This window comes from Phoxinus phoxinus, assembly GCF_949152265.1.
Source record: "Phoxinus phoxinus genome assembly, chromosome: 2".
NCBI lineage: Eukaryota > Metazoa > Chordata > Actinopteri > Cypriniformes > Leuciscidae > Phoxinus > Phoxinus phoxinus.
Window position 1 is genome coordinate 42,403,742 of NC_136877.1, and position 26,696 is coordinate 42,430,437.

A 26,696-nucleotide genomic window follows, 5' to 3' on the forward strand; every position below is an offset into this window, starting at 1 on the left:
GTCATTGAACTGTTTACTCAAACGATTCGTTCAAACCCACTTAGAAAAAAAGCACCACTAGCAGCTATGTGTTTTTGTGCGGATGTGCTTTGGGTTTTTTTGGAACTATTTTCATTGACAGATACAAAAAAAAAAGAAAAAAAAGTTGTGTGTCTAAAATGTAAGTCAATAGGCCTACAAGTCTTATTTATTAAATTGTTGCATACAAGTAGGCTAATATTGATACTCGGTAGGATATCGTGATGTTTAACGTTATCCGAATGTTGCTGATGTTTACACCCATGAGACTTGAGGAAAACTGACTTCACACAACCACAAAAACTGGAGAAAAGAGACGTAAGTTCTGATAAAAACTAATCAAAGCATTTGCTTTCAGATATTTTATCCAAATACCTTTATAGGGGCCAGATGTATTGAATCAGACTTTAGACACAAATAAGAAATTGAAATGCTTTAATGCTTCTTGTGAAAAGAAAAGTAGAGAGAACAACATTGAAGGCTAATGTCTGTGCTGTGGGACCCTTTTAGGGCTTTGCTCTCATCTTCTCATCTTCCCTCCCAGGTCTTTTCACTCTCTGTGTCTTCTTTGAACACCCTTATTTACTTTCTCTCTTTCCTGCCTTGTACACTAGCAGCCTCTGTTCTGTTCCTGTAAGTCTTATCAATGGCTGGTTTTGGGTTTCTGAACATAATCTCTCAATGGGATGCATTGTGGAGACTGCCTGTGGATTCTGGATAAATGTGAGTATGCTGGCTTTGCCAGAGTTTTATTTGTCACATCATTCAACAGGCTTGTTTTAGCCGTAGTGCACAGAATAAAAACCTCTAAGCCTTTAACCAGAAGAAAAACATATCGCACAGAGTTGCTCGTTCATAGTTCAGGAGACTTAATGGAGTTCTCAGTTGGGTTTCCTGTAAGTATCAACTTGGTCTCAGATGTTTCTCCTATAGTTATTTAGGATTAATAAGAATAATTCTGAGATGTTTGTATGGAGCTGTAAATTAATATACGATTGTGAATAGCAGCTCAGATCAGTTGGTTTTAAAATGAATTAGATGAGAAATTATGTAAATTATTATTGAGATTAATGACATTTGATTGCAGTATTTTGGCAAATCTGAGCACTTGTGAGATTCATAGGTCTTTTTCTCAAAGGAAAAGGCTGGTTTCCTTGCGATCTCCATTTAATGTCCTTGCTGTCTGATGAAAAAAAGAGATTTTTCTTTTCTTTGTATTGGTTAAAAAAACATTTTGATAAAAAAACAAGTGTCTCTAAAAAAAAAGCTGCTTTTGGGAAGTTTTGATTTGTACTTTTCAAAGAGTAATTTTAAAAGCCACAAATCCTCAGTTGTCAATCATATCTTATAAATGAAATGCCGTGTGCATTTTGTGAACCGTGTTGCTGTTGCTGTTGCCATGTTTCTGTTTGCTTGTAAACTGGAGACGTTTTTAGACTATTGAGAGGAAATTGAAAACTGATGCACAACATGTCTTAAATGAACCTGCATTTGGTGACCCAGTTATGATATGGTTTAGATGGTGAACTCATTAGATGGTTTTGCATATCTTAATTGTCTCTTTTGAAGCAATAAAATCACAAATCCCATGTTCTTTAGAGAGAGAGAACTATTAGGTGAGTTAGATCAAATATTAGCTAATATTAACAGAATTAAAGTTTGAGTTATTTCCTTTAACTCAACTAGTAGACCATGGCTCTCCTAATGCAAATATCTTGGCTTTGATTCCCAAACATTGCTTAAATTTATAGCTTGAATGCATTTTTTCAGTCGCTTTGAATACAAGCATCTGCCAATAGATTTGTAACGTGTGATTTATGGGAAATAGGTTACATTAAGTTTATCAATAAACACAAGCCAGTATTTTGTCTATACCGAGTGCTAGCTTAATATTATAATAATAATATAAGAAAATAAAATATATGAATTATAGCTATAATATTAGCTAATATTAAAGCTGAATATTTTATGTTATTGGAACTGTTAATATGTTTATAAGTTTTGTTATTTCATGTAATATTTATTGTCAGAAAATAAAGCAATAACACAAATCATGGTTTTAAACTGTATTCAGACATTCAGGCTTGTAATATTCACTTGTAATATTTAGTTTGACCTCCTCAGTGTTACGATTCTGTTTAGTTTCATTGTGTTTTGGTTTCGTCCCTGTTCCTGTTTTCCCTGTGTTCCCGGTCATTATTTGTTGCCATAGCTTCTCCTTAGTTACGCACCTGTTTCTGTTCCAGTTCTGTTCCTCCCTGTGTCTTTAAGCCCCTGGTTTTTTTCCAGTCGATTTCTTTCATTGTTCCTAGATTTCATTAAAAGTTTTGTGAATCTTCTTCTTGCGTCACACGTTCCACTAAGGTGGAAAAACTAAAAAGTTTTGAAGGTTAAGCTACACCTCTTTTCATATTTCAGACTTCAGACAAATTTGACTTTAATTTTTCTAAAGTTTCCACTAGGTCTATTTTTAATGCTGTTTCTGGAGAGTATACCAATAATTCATGTGGATTTTAGATTTATAACTCAGATTCATCTCACTCTCTCTCTCTCTCACACACACACACACACACACACACACACACACACACACACACACACACACACACACACACACACACACACACACACACACACACACACACACACACACACACACACACACACAGAGAAACAGAGGTATTATTATTATTATAAAAAGTACAAAGCTTAAGGTTGGGTCAGGCGAGTATCAATGAGCAGAATTAGGACGTAGACACACACACACACTCACACACACACACACACACACACACACACACACACACACACACACACACACACACACACACACACACACACACACACACACACACACCTCTGCTTTTATCAAGCTTTCACACACCACACCACCTCTAGAGAGATCCTCTGAATACAGAATAGAGAATCGAGCACATCCTGTCATTGTCTCTGGTATTATTATTTTGATTCTTACTGTGCTGGGTTTTCACTAATGGATACTAGTACAGGCCAGAGTGAACGTGAGCGGCTTTGATGGCATCTGTGCTGCTGTCACCGTGCGTCTTTGAACCTGCATCCTGCCGCTCTAAATTGTCTGTTCCCGGACTTTGTTGCACATGGTTTTGAAGTCCAGAAAACATTGTGATGTTTGTAGTTTATTCAGCAGTTGCCATGGCCACAGAAACTCACTCCATATCCTTGAGCATTTTACAGTTTCATGCAGCACTGGAAAATAAAAACCAATAAATAAATAAATACATAATTCTCAGTATTTTTATGTTGTTGTCCTGTAAAAATATCTGTGAACATCCCTAAAACAATAAATACATTTAAAAAAATCAAATAAATTTACCCACAAAGCATATTTGTATGGGTATATGTGTTGTGTGTGTGTGTGTTTTAATGACCAATAAGTTCAATTAAACCATCAAAATATTTTATATTGTTTAAATATGAGGGAAGAACAAAACACTAAACTTGTTTAAGGTATTATCTGACTTTACCAAAATTATTTGGTTAAAGGTAAACTAAAGCTACAGGTTTTATTTTACTATGCAAAGAAAACCGCATATAAAAACGAAACGCTCACAGGAAAAAGCATATTGACTACAATACAATGTGTTATTAATATTTTGTTGGTTCTCTCTTGTTTTTGCACGTGTTCATACATTTTTGTCTATATGCTGTCCTACAAACAAATATGTCCGCACAATTTTGCATGTTTCATTGCATTATTATCACAAATAAAACATTTGATTTAAAGCACAACCACGCAATATGCTTAAAAAAATGTAAACAAATTTTGTATAATATTTAAATAAAGGGTGCGGTCACTGGACATTTTTGGCCACTACTGTAAATGGAAAAATCTTATGTTAAAATACAGATGAGTAGTTTACAGAGAAAACTATGTAAACACTACTAACGCGAGATGACGTCTGTGCATGTAGTTAGACTGGTTTGATACTAATGTTTATTGTGATGTTTCTAGGAATTATTAAGAGTTCGGCTCATCCCCATCTTCTCTCTGGTCGTGTTGGACATCCCTGCAGCTGAGTACATACTGCACAACCTGGAACAGGAATAGAAATGTGCTGGACTTCAATATCCGTCACTCCTGATTCAATTTCCATCACGTTTTTGACACTCAAAATATGCACAAATGTAATTTCATAAAATCTGCTCTGTGACATTATTGATCGCTTCATTTTAAATGGCTGGAAAGCAGATAAGGTGAGTTTTATTTATAGAGAGAAATGGCCAATACCCACTGTAGAGTAAAAAATAGTTGGGAACCAGAACTACACAAGTACACAAAAGCAAGATAGTATTTTAACATGGAAAAAAAAATAGATGTTTAAACATTAGCACAGAAGTACAGAGTTTCAGTAGTTGTAACAACATGTGCATGGCCTTTGAACACAATAAGGTGAACTCTTTTTTTTTTTTTTTTAGAAGGCATGGTTTCTATTGTACATTAGATTAATGTGTAATGTTGTTTCAGCCTGCCTGCTAAACTCATCAATGGAGGCATTGCTGGATTGATTGGTGTCATTTGCGTGTTTCCGATTGATCTGGCAAAAACACGCCTCCAAAACCAGCAAAACGGATCTCGCATCTACACTAGCATGTATGTTTTATGTTCCTTTCATCGTCTGAGCAAATGAATGCCTGTGCTTCATGCATATACTGTATATGTGTGCGGATGTGTTTCATTCACAGGTCTGACTGTCTGATAAAAACCATCCGATCAGAAGGATTCTGTGGGATGTACAGAGGTGATCACAATGTCATACTGTTTCACAATGTATATGTTGGTTTGCATCATTTGGAAGTGTTCATGCTTTGGAAAAACTCCATTATTTATCCCCTTTTCTTCTTAATATATCTATCCTTCACACTTTTATTTCTAGGAGCTGCGGTTAATCTGACTCTGGTAACTCCAGAAAAGGCCATCAAACTGGCTGCCAATGATTTCTTCAGACACCAGCTCTCCAAAGATGGGTGAGAATAAAAAACACTTTTTTACTGGGAAAAACAACAAACAACTTAATTTCTTATTTAGAAGCTTAAATTTTAATTCTGCAATTTAAGAAATTGAGATACATTCAGGAATTTGCAACTGCATTCAATTTAAGTGCATTCACAGTTCTATTCGAATTTCTATATGATTATTAATCATATTTATATAATTTCATTACTATATTCGGAATATATATAATTTTATATATATATATATATATATATATATATATCATTTATTTATAATAATATTACTCGGTTAGCTGTCTTACTTTTTAACCCTGTCCATTTCTAAGGGTAGTTTTTAAGATAAATTTCTCTATTAAAACTTATATAACATAATATTCTTAACATAACAACAAAAAAGCAATTGAACATTTCCACAGTTTTTTTCCCAAGAAAAATAAACACTGTTTGACACTATACTCTGGGGTAAATCATTACACAATTGACATAATTTGAGAAGAATACTTTTGTTTGAAATAAGCAATAAAGCGGCCATCTTCCACAACATATCTAGCTTTTTAAAGGACTTTTCTGCTAAATTTAATCAGAAACGACAAAGAATCAAAGAATTAAAATAGCAAAACTATCAATACAAAATACACTGTTTGGCCAATAGAAATTGTAATTATAAAATGCATGTGACAACGTACAGTAGTTGAAACAACCTGAAATTACCCTTTACAATCAAAGTTCAACCTTTCAGAATAAACCTTCATAGTTGTAGTGATTCGTATTAATTTAAATGAATGAATTTGCTCATTTGCATGACTCATTTACAGGGAATGTGTGACGTAATGGAAGTCTCATAACTTATTTAACAGTTGCACTGATTTAGAAAGAGGAATACTCATTTTTTAATTTATTCTTTTTTGCTGCGGGCATAATGTAGGCTGGATGAAGTCTCAGTTCTACGTCTGCGCACAGAGTTTTGAAAACAGAGCTGATCTTCCATAAGCTTCTGCATTATAGATAGATATTGCGGTACAACTCAGTATACCTTGAATACCTGGAGCTGGGTGAGCATCTCCGTGGTGACTAATAGCTAGACTGCTAAATTATTTATTAATACAGTCCAGTAGACTGCAATGAACAGATAAATTATTCAAATAAATGTGTGTGAGTGTGTGTTTGGGTGTGTGATGTCATCACACAAGGTAAGGGTCTGACCCCAGAGCTTCTTGTTTACAGAGGAAACGGGCTTATCGTCATCTTAAAATAATGCTCCTTCCTTCTCTCTCCCTCTTTATCTTTCTGTTTTTCTGGCTCTCTCCCAGACAGAAGTTGACATTGGTTGGAGAAATGTTGGCTGGCTGTGGGGCGGGTACTTGCCAAGTTAGTCACTCTCTCTGCTGCACTCATACGACCCACATTTCTCACACACACAAAAAAGAAAGAAAGAAAGAAAGTTGACTAGAGAAAACAGAAAAAATTCTCTTGTCATCCATTTTGTGAAGTAGGTAGGAAAACTTCAATACCCATAATGCACTGGGCATGTTGCCATCCAAGGCCACTCCCACCAGTCTGTTTTGGATATGCAGAGTCAAATAGTACTGCCTTGCTTTAGTAGGAAATTCTTCTTAGGAAACTTAATCAAAATTTACAAAAGGAGTGAGTTTACATTCGGTTTCCAGTGAAGGATCCAGCACGTTGTAGGCAGCGGTTAAAGACTGCAAATAATCATAAATATGGAGAGACCGCTGTGACAGAAAATCTGAAAAACATCCGTGGTTGTGATCAACATTTCAAAATGGATGACCACGAACACCGTGTTTAAGGCCAAACGGAGGGAAAAGTACAATCTGTAGAGCCGTGGAGCTGTCAAAATAAACGTGACTTTTGCTGATAAATAAACGTGAATTTTTCTGTCCAGGTAACACGGAGAATGAGTGAACATTGCTCATTTACATATAGAGATTGTACAATACAAAGCGGGTTGGAAATCTGTAAAGTTACACTTTAAATTAATTATATTAAAGGGGCTATGTGTAGTTTTTCTACTAAAATTAATAAAAATGTTATTGCCTGTGTGTGAAGGGGTTGTAATCTCACAATAAAATTATCCACTTGGGGTGTTTTGCTATTACCTCTGAAAGCAAGTATTCCTATTTCTATGTGAAGTCTCCGGGTCGGATTTGCCGCGAAATCCAGTGACGTGACTGAGACCTGCATGTGCGCTCCCAAGCCTCTCGCCTCGTCTACTGACTTTGCACTCAACAGCGACGACACTGCAACTTTATGACATGGAGTCTGCTAAGAAACGACCTGCTCCCAGCACAACACAGACTCCAACACAAACTCCACATAATAATAAACGCACTCGCTTGTAAACGTATTGGTTGCAATCTGAAACATCACCGCTAGATGCCGCTGAAAACTACACATAGCCCCTTTAAACCCTAAACATTCCTTCAATCTTACCACCTTAACTAACTTCTGTGTTTTGGCAGGTGATTGTAACCACTCCTATGGAGATGTTAAAGATCCAGTTGCAGGATGCCGGCAGAATAGGTAAAGATATACAACTTTCTGCCATCGTTGACACGTCTCTTGTCCACTGATAGTGTCTTGTTGATGAAGGGTAGGCATAATGCCATGCTGTGCATACCATTTCTGCAATATGTGTAATGTGTGCAACATAAAAAATGTCTGTATGCACGGGATACTGGATGATATATTACATTTGGCAAAATGTGGCGTGCACAACAGAGCAATAATGTTGCATCCCCCAATGCAATGCACTTAAAATGACCTTGACCACAATATCAACTGTAGATTATAGCAGGACACCACTTGCCGAATTAAACATGAAATGTGGACGTGTGTCAGCATTGTAGCAGAACAACATGAAACCTTGCCACATGCACTTTATTATATTATTTATATATACTATTAATAATATACAAAAACACAGTAAAACATATTATGATATAGTATGACAATTTTCTAAATCACTGTTTTCTATATTTTAAAATGTAATTTATCCCTGATGTAAAGCTGAATTTTCAGCTTCATTACTCATTCTTCAGTGTCACGTGATCCTTCAGAAATCATTCTAATATGCTGATTTGCTGCTCAAGAAACATTTATTATTATCAATGTTGAAAGCGGTAGTGCTGCTTAATGATTTTGTGGGAACCGTCATACATTTTTAAAAATAATAAAAAATAAAACGTTGGAATGAACAGCATCTATTTTAAACAATATATCTTTTGTAGTATTATAAAAGTTTCTACTGTCACTTTTGATAAATTTAATGCTAAATAAATAGAAGTATTAATAAAAAAAAAATCTTACTGACCAAACTTTTGAACAGTAGTGTATATACTGTAGACTTAGTACGATTAATATGCTATTCTGAACATAGCCAATGTTTCTGACAGAGGCCCAGAGGAATCTAATTGGCCGGCATGGCGGAGGAGGAGGGGCTAAAGCGAATGTTGTTCAGAGGAAGTCTCCTACAGCTCTTCAACTCTCTAGAGATCTGCTGAAGGACAAAGGCATCACTGGTCTCTACACGGGACTGGGGGCCACTCTATTACGGTAGTCTGACAGAGTCACTCAAACTGTGGGACGCTTTTAGTCATAATGCGCTTTCTCTCCATCCTTTGTCTCACAGTGGCGAACTCTCTCTCTCTCTTTCTCTCCCTCAGGGATGTGCCCTTTTCCATCATCTACTTCCCACTGTTTGCTAACCTGAATAGCCTAGGCAGGAGGAACACTGATGGTTCAGCTCCATTTTACATCTCCTTCCTCTCTGGCTGTCTTGCAGGCTGCACTGCAGCTGTTGCGGTCAACCCTGTGGATGGTGAGATGATCTACATTGTATGAAAATGTATTTAATAAGATGCACAATATGGTTCAAAAGATTGGGGTTGGTAAGATTTTTAAATGTTTCAGAATGAAGTTTCTTATGCTCAACAATCTATCTATCTGTCTATCTATCTATCTATCTATCTATCTATCTATCTATCTATCTATCTATCTATCTATCTATCTATCTATCTATCTATCTATCTATCTATCTATCTATCTATCTATCTATCTATCTATCTATCTATCTATCTATCTATCTATCTATCTATCTATCTATCTATCTATCTATCTATCTATCTATCTATCAATCAATCAAATTTAGGTTTGTCAGCCAATATATTATATTGAACAATTGCATTTGATATTAAATCGATACATCCAAACAGTTCAAAAGTGATCTTAGAATGAAAAAAAAAATCAGAAAAGATTGGTATATGTGTAATAACGTGTGACACTATTATGACAAAAACATTTATTTTTAAAACGCAATTAAGTCATTTGTCAGTAAGCCAATATCAAAGTTATTGCATCTCAGATTTCATTTCTTAATTCAGTCAGGCAGTGACAAATTTTAAAAGCTTAAGTATCTCAAATGGCAAATATAGAATTAAAAAGTTTCCCTTTTCCCCCTAAAAAAAACTAATAATGTCAGCAAACATTACTTCATGTCATAAATATCACTATAGCTATGTTTACATGGATATATTTTTGTTTGTGTTTTCAAACATAGTGTTTACATGAACGTTAAATAAAGTGATCGGGTTGATGTGTGTTTCCTTCTCAAAAGGAAGGCTGTGTCCTAGTGCGTCTGTGTCCTTCCTATACCAATCCTTAGGCTAGACTCCTCCTCAGCACTGAACGCTAGAATGAGAATGTCTAGTAAATGTGCATGGCTACGTCACACGTGTTCCCATCTCTTAAATCTTAATATTAACTGTCTTTTTATTAATGCATTACAGTGAGTGACAACCATCAGTGGTGATTCATTTACACCAAAACAAAAGATAACGTATGCTTTCATTTCTGAAAACATTGTTTTTGTCTTACATTTCATAATGAACTCAGACAAGCTCAGTGCCGACTAATTTTTTGTCAGTTTATTTTCGTGAATTGGAATGTGTGCAAAGGATTGTGGGTGATTGAAGGATACACTCTATGCATCCTTCAAAATGAGCTGAATGAAGGACGCGAAACGAAGGCTGCCTTCCATTGATCCTTTAAATTGAGGCGGCCTTCAGTGGCGCTTCATGATGTGGCAGCCGAGAAATGCAGCCTACCGTTTGAGAAGCACTATATGTCACACACAAATTGGAATTGATCTTTTGACATGTGCACACTGCACAAATATACAGTTTCCCACTGTTGGCACATACTAACCATCCTCAAACCATTTTTTTGTTTTCTTTGTTTTAAAGGGGTGGTTGATTATGATTTCACTTTTTTAACTTTAGTTAATAATATTGCTGTAATGTTGCTGTTTGAGCATAAACAACATCTGCAAAGTTACAATGCTTAAAGTTCAAAGCAAAGGGAGATATTTTCTTTTAAAGAATTTGCTTTTTAAGGACTACAACAAACGGCTGGTAGGGACTACACGACATTCCTCCCGGGTTAGTGACATCACCAACCCTAAAATTTACATAAACCATGCCCCTGGAACACGATTTATAGATTATCAAGACAGAATATGCTAATCAATGACTAGAAGATAACTACACATAAGCTACATAAATTAATCTACTACCCATTCAGAAATGTTGTCTACATGTTGTCACTTCTTCTTGAGTCTCTCCATCATTGTCTGACTCCGGTTTGAACATAAAAAGCTAAAAGGTTTTTACATTTTCAGTGCATGTCAGTGTGAGGTAAAAGTACACAAGCTCTTGAAGCTCCGCCTCCTCTGCCGGGAGCAGCAGCTCATTTGCATTTAAAGGGACGGACACAAAAACGGTGCGTTTTTGCTCACCCTCAAAAAGTGACAACTTTAACATGCTATATAAAATATCTGTAGGGTATTTTGAGCTAAAACTTCACATACACACTCTGGGGACATCAGATACTTATTTTGCATCTTGTGAAAAGGGGATTACACCACCCCTATTTATAAGCAGACCTAATAATTATCTATTTTAATTATAATTGATATATTACCTAATTAGGAGACGACGAGTACAAAAAGCATTTTGCCCTGCTGCTTTCATTAATCAAGCAGTAAAAATGCCCTTCCCGCACCCCAAACAAGGCGTCTTATGGATGAGAGTCCTGAGCAAGGAAGGTAACACTTTAGAATAATAGTCCGTCATTAATAAGTAACTATGCAGGAAGTAATGCAGGACTAATGAGTAGTACATTACTACTAATGAGTCATTAACTATCTCCTAACTTTGATATTACTTACTGATTGTTTCTGTATTAGCTAATAGTAGCTGAAGTGTTAATGTACTACTCATTAGTACTGCATTACTTCCTGCATAGTTACTTATTAATGACGGACCATTATTCTAAAGTGTTACCGCAAGGACTAATGGGACAACGTTGTCCTGCAACACTTCACATGGAAGGAGAATATTATTGACACGCCATTTATTACACTATATTCAACAACAATAGCTCGCTCCTTGCGTCATATGTCATTATGCCATTTCTACATCATTGCACATGCGCAGAACGTTTCAGTTTGGGTTTTCAATCTGATCAAGTGTTTACATGTCCTATCGTATGGAATAAAAAATATTTAAACCACCCCTTTACAATCTGAATGAAATTTCAATCAGATTTGGCCGATTCATTCCGATAGATGTAGTTACATGTGACCCCTATGGGTCATTTTTTTATTCTGACTGTGCTATTAGTCTGATTACAATCAGATTATTAGGATCAATGTAAAAGCAGTTAGTCTCTTATAAGACAGAATTTTGTGAATGCAAACTAATAATTTGTATGCGTGTGTTTGTGCTGCAGTGCTAAAAACCAGGCTTCAGTCTTTGGCCCCTGGATGTCACGATGAGACTTACAGCGGAATGAAAGACTGTATCCGGTAAACTGACGCTAACATACAGGTTTAGTTTCCTCCATCACAGAAAAAGTCCTCCATCTTTTTTTATTGTCTGAACATCTCTTAATCTTCCCCACAGAAAGATTCTCCGTCACGAGGGTCCCTCTGCGTTCCTGAAGGGGGCGTACTGTCGCGCACTGGTCATCGCTCCGCTGTTTGGCATCGTACAGGTGGTTTATTTCCTAGGAGTCGGGGAATTCGTTCTCGGTCTCCTGGATGGACAAAAACACTGAATATTTACTGTGAATGGAGCCGCTACTTGTACAGCTACTTGTATTCAAAGCGCAGCAATAATAATCAAATGATAAATTTGTATACACTGTTTGTTTTTTTTAATATTAATTTTAATAGAAATTCACAAAGAATCTGCCAGTAACACATTGATTTGAATGTAATATTTTGGAATAATAGTAGAAGGACGGAAACCACAAACATTTTTTACAGTGTAGGTTTGAGATCAGCATTGAAAACCAGGTTCAATAATCAGTCTATCAGTACAGATTGACAATTGCTCTGTTCCAAAAGCTAGTGAGCGGCCTGTCTAGACTGTGCCTTAGCCTGTACTGTCAGTGGGTCACTTTTTATTGACTTTTTCCTAGAACATATTTTAGTAATCATCATAGGTATAATTTAAAACACTAATTTCAAACTGTTTTGAAATTGAACATTGCATTACCATGAAACCGGTACTTTAAAACCTTTTAGCAGGCTCAATTTCTGTTGTCAACTTCAAATTTGGAACACAAATTGGTTAGACTATGGATTTAATTTTCTAGCAATTTTCTGGTCAAAATTATTTTGTTCAATATACATTGTGTAAAATAAAATAGTTTAGTTCAGTACATTTGCTTTACAGTAAACTTTTTTGCTTTCACTTTAAAAAGAGACCAACCGTATTCGAATGTTCCCAAACATTCATTAATTACAATCATTTAAGTTAATTTAATGTTAATTTAATTCAAAACTAAATAGAAATTATTACTTTTAATCAGCAGGGATGTATTAAATTGATCAAAAGTAACAGTAAATACATTTGCAGTGCTACAAATTATATTTCAAATCAATGCTGTTCTTTTGAACTTTCTTTTCATGGAAGAATACTGAAAAAATATGTTTTCACAAAAATATGAAGCAAATGTTTTCAACATTGATAACAGTAATAAATGTTTCTTGAGCAGCAAATCATATTAGAATTATTTCTGAAGGATCACATGACACTGAAGACTGAGTAATGATGCTGAAAATTCAGCTTTTACACAACAGGAATCCTTTACATTTTAAAATGTATTAAAATAAAAGTTTTAAAATGTAATAATATTCACAATATTACTGTTTTGCTGTATTTTTGACCAAATAAATGCAGCCTTGGTGAGACTTCTTTCAAAAACATTAAAATTACCGTACAGGCTGTCATTTTAATAATAGTACATCTTCAGCCACAGAATATTTTCAATTTAATTTCTGATTACTGCAGATTTTAAAAAGAGATGTCCAGAACAAGTCATTTATGTTCAGAATGACTCATTTATGGACCAATGAAACATTTTAATTCATGTTCAAATGTTCTGCGAAATGAGAGAGAATGATTCTCTGTAGTATGAAATCTATGACTTTTAAAGCTTGTTTTTATGATTAAGATCAAGCACAGCGGTTCCCTTCGTGGAGCGTTTTATTGAATTGTGTTTACCTTGGTCTTATCAGAATCAAAAGAGACACACAGCTTTCTTTGAGCTTGTTTCTGTGCATAAAGGATGGTAAAGTGCCACACACACACACACACACACACACACACACACACACACACACACACCTAAAACAGATTATCTTCAAAACAGATTTTAATTGCACTCTGTACGAAATTACTGCTTAGGGTTAGAGGTTAAGAACAAACCCTGAGCAGAATATTTGAGGAATATTAATACAGTTCAGCCTTGCATAAAGCGCTGTACAACGAGAGAACACAGGGGATTGTGGGCAGACATTCTGCCAACCACTCAAGCAAATCAAGGTGGCAGGAGAAATGCATTGATTGCTGGGTATGTGATTGTATCTGCAGGGGCTTTAGATCACATTTAGTATTCGGAGCACAGAGCCTTTTCCCATGGCAGGCTTTTAATAGCTTTCACTGTCCAAAGGGACATTTTGAACTATACACCGGTCGCTATTTTCATCTGTGCACTGTAGTGGCCGTCTCTCTATTTCATTCTAATCTCTGCCATCTCCTCTCTGCTCTAATCATACCTCTCTGGCCTCATCTCGGGAAAATGTTCTATCTCCCTGGTGGCCGTTGTGATTGATTTTTGTGTGTTTTGTGCGCTGGAAGTATATTTGGTCTCATGGTATAAGACAGAAGTGGCGGAATCACAAACATATTCTGGGAGATCCGTTTCATCTTGATATCGTAGTCTTGAAATGGCCGTGCTTGAGGCGCTGATTGCGAACTCGCAGGAAGGACACGCGATGCATGGACAGCTCTAATAACTATGTTCGTGTCTTTGTCTGTGCCTTGGGGAATATCTGTCTGCCGTCTACATTCTCCTCTGATTTCTGCTCATAATGAAGCCAGATCTTTTTATGTGCAGCCAGTGAAGTCACTTTGTAACCGAGATGCAATAGAGACGAAGGGAACGGTGGGGAGTAAATCTTCACAAAGGGGCTTCAGAAACGCATTTTTTTTACTTGAGTGCCACAATGGTCAAAAAGTGCGGCCACATTAGCAGATTTCATTTAAATTGGAATTGGAATTGGAAACGACGCGTTCGGGAATTTCACACAAATTTTGCATTGGGTTCAGTTGGCAATGTGAATTTGCCTCGTTGACCAATAGAAAGCTGCTTGTTTCGAAGTGAATTCTGTTGAGTTGTGCTTTATACTGTAGGCCTAGTCTACATCGCCTCATCTTTGACAAAATGCAAAATTCAGCTAATTGTGATTGCATAAAAAAAAATAAAAAAACATGTTATTTTCCTCAATCCACTGCGGACTAACAAAGAAACTAAAATAAGCACTAAAAACATAGCCTACATTTATGTAAACCATATCTAGGGGCAAGAATGAAGTCAGTTATCAACCACCCAGAAGAGCATCATCATTTGTTGCTTGCAATGTAAAATGCATTGTTTAGTATTACATCACTTTATGGATCCTGTCAAGTCAAGTCAAGTCACCTTTATATATAGCGCTTTATGTGGTAAACACGAAAATTATGATCAGTGATGCAAACAGAATTCAATTCTGCTGTAAAGCAACTTTAAAAAAGACAATAGTGTCATTATTCAACTGAAGTCAGTTCAGTTCAAGTTTATAAAATTATTAAATGAGTTAAATTCATCTATAAAGCAGTTCTCGGAGAAAACAGTGATGTCATCATCCTGAGTTCAGTTCTCATCCAATAGTGTCAGTGCAGTGAAATCTATAATATTTCTGAATATTTAGTGTCCCCAACTAAGCAGGCCAAAGGTGTCAGGGAAGGTCAAACTCCATCAGGTGACAAAAATTTAGAAAAATCCTTTTGGAGAAACCAGGCTCAGTTGGTGAGCCGGTTCTCCTCTGGCCAAATGTAGGAACATGGTGTGATTATGATCCCAGGCTGCATCACAAGTCAGATCGTAGATTGATATTCAGAATGTTTCATTCCGCTCCTTCTGCTTGAAGATCGGGATACATCACACCGGCGTTTTGCAGAAGGAGGGTTTGAAGCTGGCCATAGGGGTCTGTGCAGAAGACTGTTAGGGCTTTAACCATTTCGTGTGTACTCTACACTTTCTCACATTCACTATAACACATCGCCCAGTTAATCTATCAATACAGAATTTCACCTGAATCCGTAAAAGCAATATGTCGGCAACAATGTTCTGTTGTTTAAGTGATGTGCAGCATGCACTGTGTGCGCAAGGTGAACCGATCAGGAGATCAAGGCTGTAAAATGACCCAGACCCTTGAGTTTGATTACCCATAAAAACAGTGTGAGATGAAAGGCACGCTTGTTGACTTGAGTTCAGAAGCAACCAGCGAGGCAGCTTAATGAATATTCACCTCAAAGGGAGCGAGATAGGAGCTCTGGTCCAAAACCTAGTGAGCTGCCCTGCTGTTTACTGTCTACATATACAGCTGCCTTTTAAGGGGCTGTTCACATGTTTTTAATTTGGAAAATATGAGACATGAGCAGCAGAATGGAAAACGCAAGGTCTCCAGCTGCATTTTGACCTTAGGGTCAAAATTTATTTTTGGATTTAAAAATTATTATTTTAACTTATTTTAACTTGAGCGCCACAATTTTTAGAACACATGTCTATGCAAATAAGTACACACTTGTTTGCATAGAAAAACAATGGGAAATCTACACAGTGGAATGTAAAAATGTGATCTGTGTGAATGGTCCCTTGTTTTACCTTGAGCACCACATTTTTGAAACGCAGCGTCATGCTCGAGACGCTGAAAAAAAAAAAAAAAAAACGTGAGACCCGAGTACAATTGTCAAAGACATCCGTCTAGGGCATGTTTACTTAGATAAACAATGGAAAAGTAGCATAGTGGACTGCAAAAACGTGATCTATGTAAAAATGCATTGTGTTTAAAAAAAAATTAACATTTTTTAGTTTAATGCATAAGACAACATTAAACAATATAAAAACTACATTTTCAAACCACAGAAACATTTGGTAAAATATTCAATATTCAATTAGATTTATGTATTTCTTTTTACTAATAATTTCCAGTATTGAATAAATTATATTTAATTACATTTGGCAGGTGCTTTTATCCAAAGTAACTTGCATTGCATTCAAAGTAGGGATGCCACCATATCGGTATCGGCCGATATATGTTCATTTTTATTGTTATCGTTATCAGCCTGATAGGAAAATTTGGCCGATATATTAAAGCCGATAAATTAATGGATTATTTCCTTCAGCTGAGACACTTCAGATGCCCACTGTTCGCCATGATGGTTTTGAATTGTTTGAAATATGATTGGAATCACTTTGAAAAGGAAAATACAGGTAAGTGCAACATGCAAGTCTGTCATATAGGCTACATAAAATTATGATGAGAACATCATTCAAATTGTGTAATTGGGACATTATGAGACTTTTGTGTTTTTTTAATCAGGCTAATATATCGGTTATCGGCTTTCAAGAATTATCGTATCGGCCAAAAATGTCATATCGGTGCATCCCTAATTCAAAGTATACACTTTATGAGTTCATTTATATCAACACGTTTGCATTGACTTATGTGCAATGCATTTATGATTTGGCAAAAACAAGGTTAAAGACTGCATAATTATACCATAGTAGAGATTCTTTGACATGCTGCCCTATGCAGCTCACTAGGTTTTGAATCAAAGCCATGGAGGGTGGATAAAATGTGATTTATTCCGAGAGTTTGATATAAAGTGATGAAAGGATTATGGGTAAATGTCAAGGATGTTGACACAAATTTGACTTGAGTTTAACTTAATGGATTTTACGATAGAAATTTGGAGTCAAGTGGGTTGAGAAAGCAAGTCTGAGTTAAAAAGAAAATGCTAAAACAGCAGTGTTTTTGTTTATGCATGCGTGTGTTGTGTGTAAAAGAGAGCAATACAGACGGACTGATGCAGGAGTGATAGTGTGATATCAATGCGCCAGTGGCAATGACAAGAAGCCAGCGTATCAGGTTCTATCTCATTTAGGTGTCCAGCTACTCTAACTCAAGGTTAAGCCCCCAGCGCGCACGCACACACACACACACACACACACACACACACACACACACACACACACACACACACACACACACACACACACACACACACACACGCACACACACACACGCGCACACACACACACACACACACACACACACACACAGGCCAGTGAGATGGCAAATGATGCCTGATGCCTTTATTTGTTTTCCTTTTTCAGCATTCTTTATGCAAAAACAATACTTTGTAGCCAAACAGTGTTATTTTAGTTTTACTTTAGATTTATTAATATGATGGATTAGTATTTTGTTGTTGTTGCAATTTCAGTAGTTTTAGTTAATGATAATAATCTTGAAAATACAGAAATATATAGAATGCAATGCACACTTTACTCTAACTGATCTCTACGGAGTAACAGTGTTTACAGTACAGACTCATCATGGAAATGATGGTTCTCAGGTTGCAGTGGGAGTTTATGAAATACATATGAATGCTTTTACTTGGTCGGGGGGTAAATACATTATTCACAAGGACATAGAGATACTCAAGGCCGTTCAACGCTCTTATTGAGTCTTTTTGCACAGAATCCACATAAATTATTAGATTTAGATTCCACTGATCTAGACAGACTGTGTCTGAAACCAGAACAAATGCTGCCTTGGCAGTTAGAGATGCTTTAAGGCATGTCGGAGTCCAGTGCCTGTTTACTCAGGCATTCTGCATCTATGATATTCTACAATTCTGTGCTTACAGTTTGGCAGAATAGAAATGGTTGATGAAGTGGCTAAAAGAAGTCAATTAGTTTATACAGTAAATGCAATGTGCAAATTATAAAATAACTTCTATAAAACATCAACTATCTGAAATACTCTTTAAACAAAAAGATTTAAAACAAGTTTTTGTGATATACTTATTATATGTATATTTATAATTCAGTAATACATCCCCAAAAATATTCTGTAATTCTGTAAGGGTTATAAAACTAAAACCACAAACATTGTTTTAATTTGAAATAAAATTTAAATTTGATTGAAATAAAATTGCACTCAAATAAAATAAAATATAAAAACTTATTTTATTTCAGCTATTTCCTAAGCCAACATGTCATTTTCGTCTTCATTATTATGTACTAAAATAACTGACATAAAAACGATTAAAAACTATGTAAACATATTAAGAATATAAAAACAAATAAAAATGACAAAAAACGCACAACAAAATTACTAAAACTTTTATTTAAAATGGAAATATAAAAAAACTTTATAGACATTAAAAAAATCTAATAAAATTGACAAAACACAACAAATTTAAGCTACTAAATCCTAAACTAAAATTAAAAGGGAAAATACATAAATTCTAAATATTAATACAAAATTTAATAGTTATTTAATTTAATTTAAATTAAAGCATGATTCCATTTCGATTGCAAAAATAATCATTATAGGCATTAAATATGTGCTTGGTATGTCTAAAGCTCTCTTGAATTTGTTCTAGATCATTCTGTTTTGGAAGCCTGTCTGAAAACACATTTCTTTAAGCGGTAGCCTACCTTTATACAAAAACACTGTCTGTTTATTCTCTGACTGACTGCAGCATGGCTGCTGTTCCCTCACTGTTTCGAATTATAATGCAACTCTAGTGAAGAACCTCTAGGGGGCGTCAGTATCACTGGGTTTCATTGGAGAATCTCAACTTGCAGCCGTGAGCTGAGAGTCAATTAGTTTGTTGTGCTGTTTTACCAGCTGGGAAAACAGATTGTCTCAGGAGACACACAGTGTAGTGTGCTTTCAAGATGAGTCTGAGTGATTTCATAAAAAGAGACATCTCCGAGTGTTTAGGAGGCACAGTGAGCATGATGGCACTTGGATGCAGGTAATGTTGTCATCAGCACATCAGAAGGTATAATTAGCATAAGCAGCTGTCAATCATCCATCTAGTACAGATGCTAAATAGCTTGCGAAAATCAGCGGGAATGGCAAAACACTGGCTAATCACACAGAGAAGACCAAATTGATAAGCTTTCAAGTTAAGGTTTTTACATCTCGCTTAATTTTGGCAATGTAAAACTGAATATTCTGTCAAACCATGAACAACGTTCTCAAAAGCTCTACAAATTGCAGATAAACTCATATTGGAATAAGAGTCACTTATATTAGTGATCACAAATATTAATACTAGTTGAACTATTATTTGGCCAATTCAGAATGGGTATCTGATTATTATAATTAATAAATGCACATTTTTATTGAACATTGGCATTTATAGAATATTGATGATGATTCCATTGAATAAAAGAAGAAGGGATTTTACAGTGTTTTTACTATGCCTGTTCAGGGGGTTAAAGCATGCCTCGAGACGAGATACATTTCTTATAGTGTAAGGGTGAGAGAGCAATACAAAGTCATTATGAAATGGAAGATGCGATCGTATTTTCTTCCGTATTCACCTTATTCCGCCCCGCCCACTTTTACTTCTGTCCAGTACTTCCGTTGTAAACGAACTTCCGGTTTAGCGGACTCTCATTCAATTTCGAGGAGAACTGCAGAGAAGTCTCACTGATAAAATGTCACATAAGGTAAGCTAATTTGTGCCAAATGTGCTCTGTACGTGTGTACCAACAGCACAGCAATGCAATGCAATGTTTCTCTAGGTAATTTTTTAACGACTTTTAGGTGTTTATATGACCCGTCTGCCTGTCTGATCGCAGCCCGGCCGATGTGTAGTGTTTAGCCTACATTAGCCACAAACATCTAAAGTTGTAACACCAGTTCGTGGCTATTTTTTTCTCATCTGTTAGCTATACACTGCAAATGTATCTGGTGATTAAACAAACAAACTGTGGTGTAATAATGTTTAAAACTTTACATGTAGTAGTGTTTGTGCACATATTCATAACTAAGTAATAGCTATTAGAAAGACACAGCTATTAAATAATTTGATGGTGGCATTGTTTCAAAAGCTTCAAGTGAAATGTACTTTAGTACATTGCAGCAGTTATTAATAACCATAGGCCAACGCATTTGGCTATAAAATTATAGCCTATCTACTTATATCAATATCATACTGAGAACAGTAAAGCATAAATGTAAAAACAAATGTAGCTACAGCGCTCTCTTATTTCACACTGTCTGCTGCATCATTAGTCTGTTACATTAAAATTTTAAGTGTTTCTGACTATACTAATTACTTTTATCTTTCACAGATGTCAACAATGGAGAAAAGTACATGGGAGGAAACAATACACACACTGAAGAGCTCAGGGGGGATATGTTTGCCTCACCCAAGGGATGTGTCTGAGTGGGGTGATGACATGAAGCAATGGCCACATATTACAAAATTGACGAAATGTTGTACTTCATTAAAGTTATTGGCCAACAACAAAGCCTTTCAGCCACAAGAATAATATGACGTGTTTGTGATTCTATTTTTTGACAAATGTTTACATCTTAGTTCATATGTGCTGACAGAATAGTTTGACAGTTTTTGTTCCATGTTCTGTTTAATGTACAAATAAACAGCTTTCATTGTAACAAGCAGTGATTGTTTCTATCAACATTTTATAACTCTACATGTATCAATTTCATGTTTCTTTAAAACGTGCATTATGTAAAAATAAAAAAAAGTACACAAGCACGCAGGAATCACTAAAGACAATTGAGTAGAGGAAACACTGTTAAAGAAAAGCTTAACTTAAGTATTTACAATTATTAATTTACAACTAATCTTCCTCTTCATGAATGATATCCCCACGCAGGTTAGATAAAGCTGCACAGATTCTCAAGATTTTGTCCAATTTGGGGGCCAGATTAATCGGAACAGTCTGTGAAATGAGTCTGAAGTTTTTTAGACGACGGATGACCCGTTCAACATGGACACGGACATTAGCAATGCGTCTGGTGTTGGTTGTGTCCTCTTCTGACAGTTGCAGCCCCTTTTTTGTGAACGCTGGCAAGATGAGCTTAACTTTTCGTTCACGGAGGAGGTCTGAAATGATGAAGCCTCTGTCCGCCATGACTACATCTCCTGCACGTAGGTAGTCCAAAAAGCCACTATCTGCTGTAATAAATTTGTCACTGCACCGTCCTCCATATGCAGCAGACACAAACATTATTAGACCACAGGGAGCAATCGCCACCAGGGTATTTGATTGTATTTTGGCCGTAATAATGACTATAAGACTCGCCTCTTGAGTCAAGGTTGTGGGGTTTCTGGAGGGGGGTTTCAGAGCAGTCAATGACACAGGTTGTTGTTGGATAGTGATCTTTAAAACATTGTGGCATTGTAGCTTGAATGGTCTCCCTGGGCAGCCATGGGATGTAAGTCCTCATCTTCTCCTCCATGATGTCGTACCACAATGATGTAATCTTGCTGACTTGTGACTGTGAGACATGAAATATTTCAGCAAGGTGATCCTGCAGCAAATTCAGCCGCAGCTTCATCAGTGACATAAACACCTGATCACGAGCATCCATCTGAAAAGCATTTATGTAATCCTTTGTCAGCTGATCAGCTAAAAAGGAAAAGGTTTCCAAATTCAAGCCTGTGTACAGAAGGCTGAGGTGATCAGAGCGGAGAAGTTGTTTGTTCAGTTCGGGGGGACCCGAGCACTGTGTTGCCTTATCGTGCTTAAGTGGCTGGTCTAATAATGGGGTAGGACTCCCTGCGTAGTCGTGGTCAGGAGGAAGCCAAGGGGTTTCTTCCTCATGATTATTGTCTTCCACAGCACAGGTGGCAGATGCAGCTGAGGAAACAAAAATAGTACAACATTGGTGACATCTATATATTTAAGTAAAGTTAAAGTTACTTCAATACAACAGTAGGGGTTCAAGTAAATATAATGTACTCAAATTAGAGAAATTGTGAACGCTACATCCGTTTGACAATTTGTACAAAAAAATCATGCAATTCAAATGAAAAGTCTGATCTTAAATTTACAAAACTAAGAAATAATTAAATAATTTTGGAAGAAGAAATGTTTCATATTGTTAAAATAAAGCTTTTAGTTAAACAAAAACGTTTATAACAGACTGTTAAAAATACTCAATTACATTAAAAGTAAAGAAACTTTGTAAATATAGCTAGCTAACGCAGTACTGCACACCTCTGGTTTTCATAATTTCACAAAGTGTTACATAGAACCAATCACATTACTTTACATATTTTAACAAATTAAAGAACATGACATGATCTTTGTTAAATGTCTTGATAGCCCAATAAATAATGTCTATTGCACTAAACATACACAAACAGGATCAGGCGGAGAGTCTTGTCAAACAACTTATTCATCATGTCAACTTACTTGTGTTTCTTACTAGCACCCGGCGAGGTCTCTTCAGAGGCGCGACGTAGCCTAACCATTTCTCGGGGTATGGATGTTCAGGAGTAGGTTTACCGTCTACAAAGTGATAGGAACAGACAAAAGGAAACTTCGGCGGGTTCTTTAAATTCAGCGCCTTAAGCCACGCACGCCTGTCCTCTTCCTTGACCGGGGGTCGGTGCAGAGTAAATGCTGGCCCACAACATTCAGATCTCTTCTTTTGATGCTCATAACAAAGCTGAGACAGCGTCAAATTTCTTTTTCTCCAGCTGTTATGGCAGCCACGGACTGCACAGTTAACACTGGCCATCTCTAATTTCTTTAAATAAATTAGAAGGCAATTAAATTAAACTAAGACTGATAACAGATTTGACCAGGGCAAACAAAGCGCTAAGTAGCTAAAACAGGAAGTGAGATTACGCGGATGGCGCCACCCAGTGCTACTTCCGGAATAAGGTGAATAGAGTGGTGCAGGTATGAATGACGTCACTTTGTAGGCCAATCGGCAGTTAGCATCTTGACAAAACCCAATAGGCTTTTTCCATAGGCTCCTGGATTATCACTGAAAAAAAATCTCTGTGATCAACAGTATAGTTTATGATACTTACAAGTTTTTTCCATCAAGATAATTTTCAGATGAACACAACTTCTGTGGATTTTAAAGCCTAAATGCAGTCGCCACAAGTAAAAAAACTAGGCTATAAACGAACTACACCACGGTCCCACAACTTCAACGTCACAATCACTTCGCTTCCGACAACTCTTTTAGAAACTTTGAGTTAGAATAGTTTATGAGCACAATTATATGAGCATAAAGAGGCTGTAAAAGCAGAGCTGAGCTGAGCTTATCTTTTCGGGATGATGACGTCTAATGTCCCCAGTCCCATTTAGTAATAATTTAATAATAATAATAATAATTGTGTTTTATGTTATAGAATAAAACGTTCAATTATCTTCAGCTTGTTCACCACATACCTTTTTTCAGCCATTTAACCAAAATCCCATTTAAAAAAAACATCGACTTCAGGACGATGGAACCGGAAGAGCTAAAATGCTAACTCGTTTCCACGTTTTGGCCTACAAAGTGATTTCATACCTGCATCGATCTATTGCAACGTATCCGAGTGAAACAGCTTCTCGAACAAGAAAAAATGTAGGGCGGGACTTGACTTTGTCCATTGGAAATTGATTGGATGGTTGTGGTTTGCCATTGGTGGATCTCATGTGAGTGACAGGTTGTCCCGCCTTCACACCAGTAAACATCATCAGAGAAGAGAAGTCGCTGCAAGAGGGAGGGGAAATTAATTTGATTAAAGATTACAAGGACACATTAATATATATATATGTAAATAATTTATAATCAATACAAAACTGCAATATTCCATGAGAATAATAATGGTCAATTTTGATTTCATGGTGACTTTAATTGTTTTATTGTCCCACCTAAATGTTTAGTGTGGGAGACAGTAACCATAAAACTCACAGGTCCTTTTGTAAGATTAAGAGGTAAATGTTGCCCAACATAAAGTGATACAAGAATCAGGATTTATTCTTGAGTCAGCTAAAGTCTTATGTGTAATAAAACTGACAGTAGAAGAGTCCACATTTAGATCAAGACTACAACTTCACATCCACAAAAATCCTTAAAAGGGTCATAAAATCTGGTTAAACCGCAAGCTTGAAATATAAAAAGTGAGATCATGAATGAACACAAAACAGCGAGTGACCCAACTGAAAAGCAGTCAGATTGGAAAATATAACGTGGCGAAGAACTGTGAGCCTGGAAATGTAAGTTACTTTGGATAGTAACCAAATGCGCAAATGTCACGTCAAAGTTAAACAAATATACAGGTCAAAGGTATATGTGTGTGAACAATATATATGTAATATCATGTATTCACTCAACATACAAAAAGAACACAATTCATCAAATGTCAAGAAATGCATTAACTTCTATAGATACGCTGAAAGTATATGAAGAATTCATTTGAGAGAGCAAGTGTACAAGGTTAGATGATGAAATGCTTAAATCATATTAACTAGCAAATGAAAACCAATAAGCAACAACATAATGACAACACATCACTTAAATTATTATACTACAAAACACCCCCAAATAAACATATAGCCTATGCCATAACCTTCACAATATAAGCAAATCATTTATTCTTCAGGTGTCTGCATGTGATTGAATCGCAAACATTAAGACATTAACTATCAGGTGATGTCAGGTAAAGTTGGGAGGGTCATATATTTCTTTATTCAATATCCAATCGTTGCAAATTATTGGAAACATTTGCAATCACAGTGCTTGATGTATGAATTGATTTGATTGGCTGTCCCATTTTATCTTGTTGACTTTTAAGAGATATTTATGATTTATCTCAATCATGTTTATATTAGGCTACATGATTGCAGTATTCATATATGTGCACATGTGCAAAAAATTTACTGTGAAGCCATATTAGAAAATGTGTAACACATTCAAAGATTCATTTATTCACAATGTACTGTACAGATTCACTGTTTTGTTTAGATACTAATAGATTTCACAATTTTATCAGAACACAGTGACTTTTGGCATTTAAATGGCTCGGGCGTAAACAGTTTTTGTGCCATTTTCAACATTTAATCATAAAATAAGCCTGAGAGCAGTTTTTAGAGGTATTTTAACGCTGCTCAAGGCGATTGACGAAAACACGTCCCAATTTACAAAACTGAGATTTTAGAGCTCGTGCCATCAGCTGGCGGTGACACGGACGCACAACTCACCACTCCTTGCCCTCATCTCTCCCTTCAAACATTCTCTCTGCCATCAGCCGAATGAGGGGACTGGGAAAGAAAAAACAAGTGAGTGAAAGAAAGAAATAAGCTGGGAAGAAGGAGAGAGAGAAAGAGAGAGAGAGTGAACGCGCGAGCGCGGTGCTCCATGGTCACTCGCCCATTGGAAGCTCGAGAGCACATTTTGGATTCGACTTTTTCTTGGAGGGGACTTGGGGAAGAAACAAGCGTTTGTTGGCGTGCCAAAGGCGAACAGCCATGCACCTGAATCGGGAGGACGAGGAGGGAAAAGGTGAGATACTTTGGTGGATTCCGCTCGTTTGTTTTCAGCTAGAACGCCCGCCCTTGAACGGCAGACGATGTGGCGGCACCCGGTACCGCTCGTGTACGGGTCAGCACCGTGTCATTCCGAATGCATTTTGCTTTAATTTGTCCTCAACTGCAAACTGTCAGTTGCCGAACGTGCAAACAGGTGCAACCAGGTTTCACTATATACATTCGTTCGCGTTTGGACACAAATACAGCACCTGTTGTTGTGTTGTACCGTGAAGGTAAATACATTTACCTTGGCGCCTTTGAGGGAGTTGTCATCCATGCACGCGCAAGGTCATCATCTCTCATCACATAGTCATGATAGGGTATCTGCGCGTGCGTTTATTGTTCCGAGTGTGCGTGTGCTCGTCTTGTCCATTGTATCTGCCAAACATGTATCAAAAGCATTTTGCTCACTTTTTCGTATGCAATTGAGAGAAAGTGAAGATGGGTCATTAGGAGGACGAAGGGACATGGACATGCGTTGGCCTCTGCCCCCTCCTGTTGCGCGCCACGAGATTTGTCAGGTGGGAAAATTACGATGGTCAATTGTGTGTACAGACAGAGATTTGTTTGAAGAGACACTGTGGCAGGAAAAACAAGCGTGTGTTGCAAGACGTCAAATAATAGCACTCATTTGTGATGCGAGATGCCAGTTCAGAAATAAATAAAATAAAAGCCTATGA

General features: G+C 36.5%; 2 protein-coding genes across 7 annotated transcripts in view; both read left to right on the forward strand.

The window, feature by feature from the left end:
• The first annotated feature begins 44 nt into the window (after positions 1-44).
• Positions 45-13,224, forward strand: slc25a22b (solute carrier family 25 member 22b). Of its 6 annotated transcripts, none has more exons than XM_079584861.1 (13): positions 45-160; positions 234-336; positions 633-741; positions 4,010-4,251; positions 4,523-4,648; positions 4,741-4,796; positions 4,932-5,022; positions 6,321-6,378; positions 7,494-7,554; positions 8,427-8,586; positions 8,697-8,851; positions 11,821-11,896; positions 11,994-13,224. In XM_079584861.1, exons 4-13 carry the CDS (start codon positions 4,232-4,234, stop codon positions 12,145-12,147), a joined length of 957 nt encoding a protein of 318 aa, XP_079440987.1. In that variant the 5' UTR covers positions 45-160; positions 234-336; positions 633-741; positions 4,010-4,231; the 3' UTR covers positions 12,148-13,224. The 6 variants fall into 6 exon arrangements, with proteins under 6 accessions (XP_079440987.1, XP_079440990.1, XP_079440992.1 ...); XM_079584864.1 differs by having other exon boundaries at positions 636-741; XM_079584866.1 differs by lacking the exon at positions 234-336 and having other exon boundaries at positions 60-160.
• Positions 13,225-25,814: 12,590 nt separating this feature from the next.
• syt7b (synaptotagmin VIIb) overlaps positions 25,815-26,696 on the forward strand; it is a 127,871-nt gene continuing 126,989 nt past the window's right edge. The window contains exon 1 of the mRNA XM_079590575.1: positions 25,815-25,990. Within this exon, the coding sequence (XP_079446701.1) occupies positions 25,957-25,990 (34 nt within the window). The 5' untranslated portion in view covers positions 25,815-25,956. The remainder of the gene's footprint in view (positions 25,991-26,696) is intronic.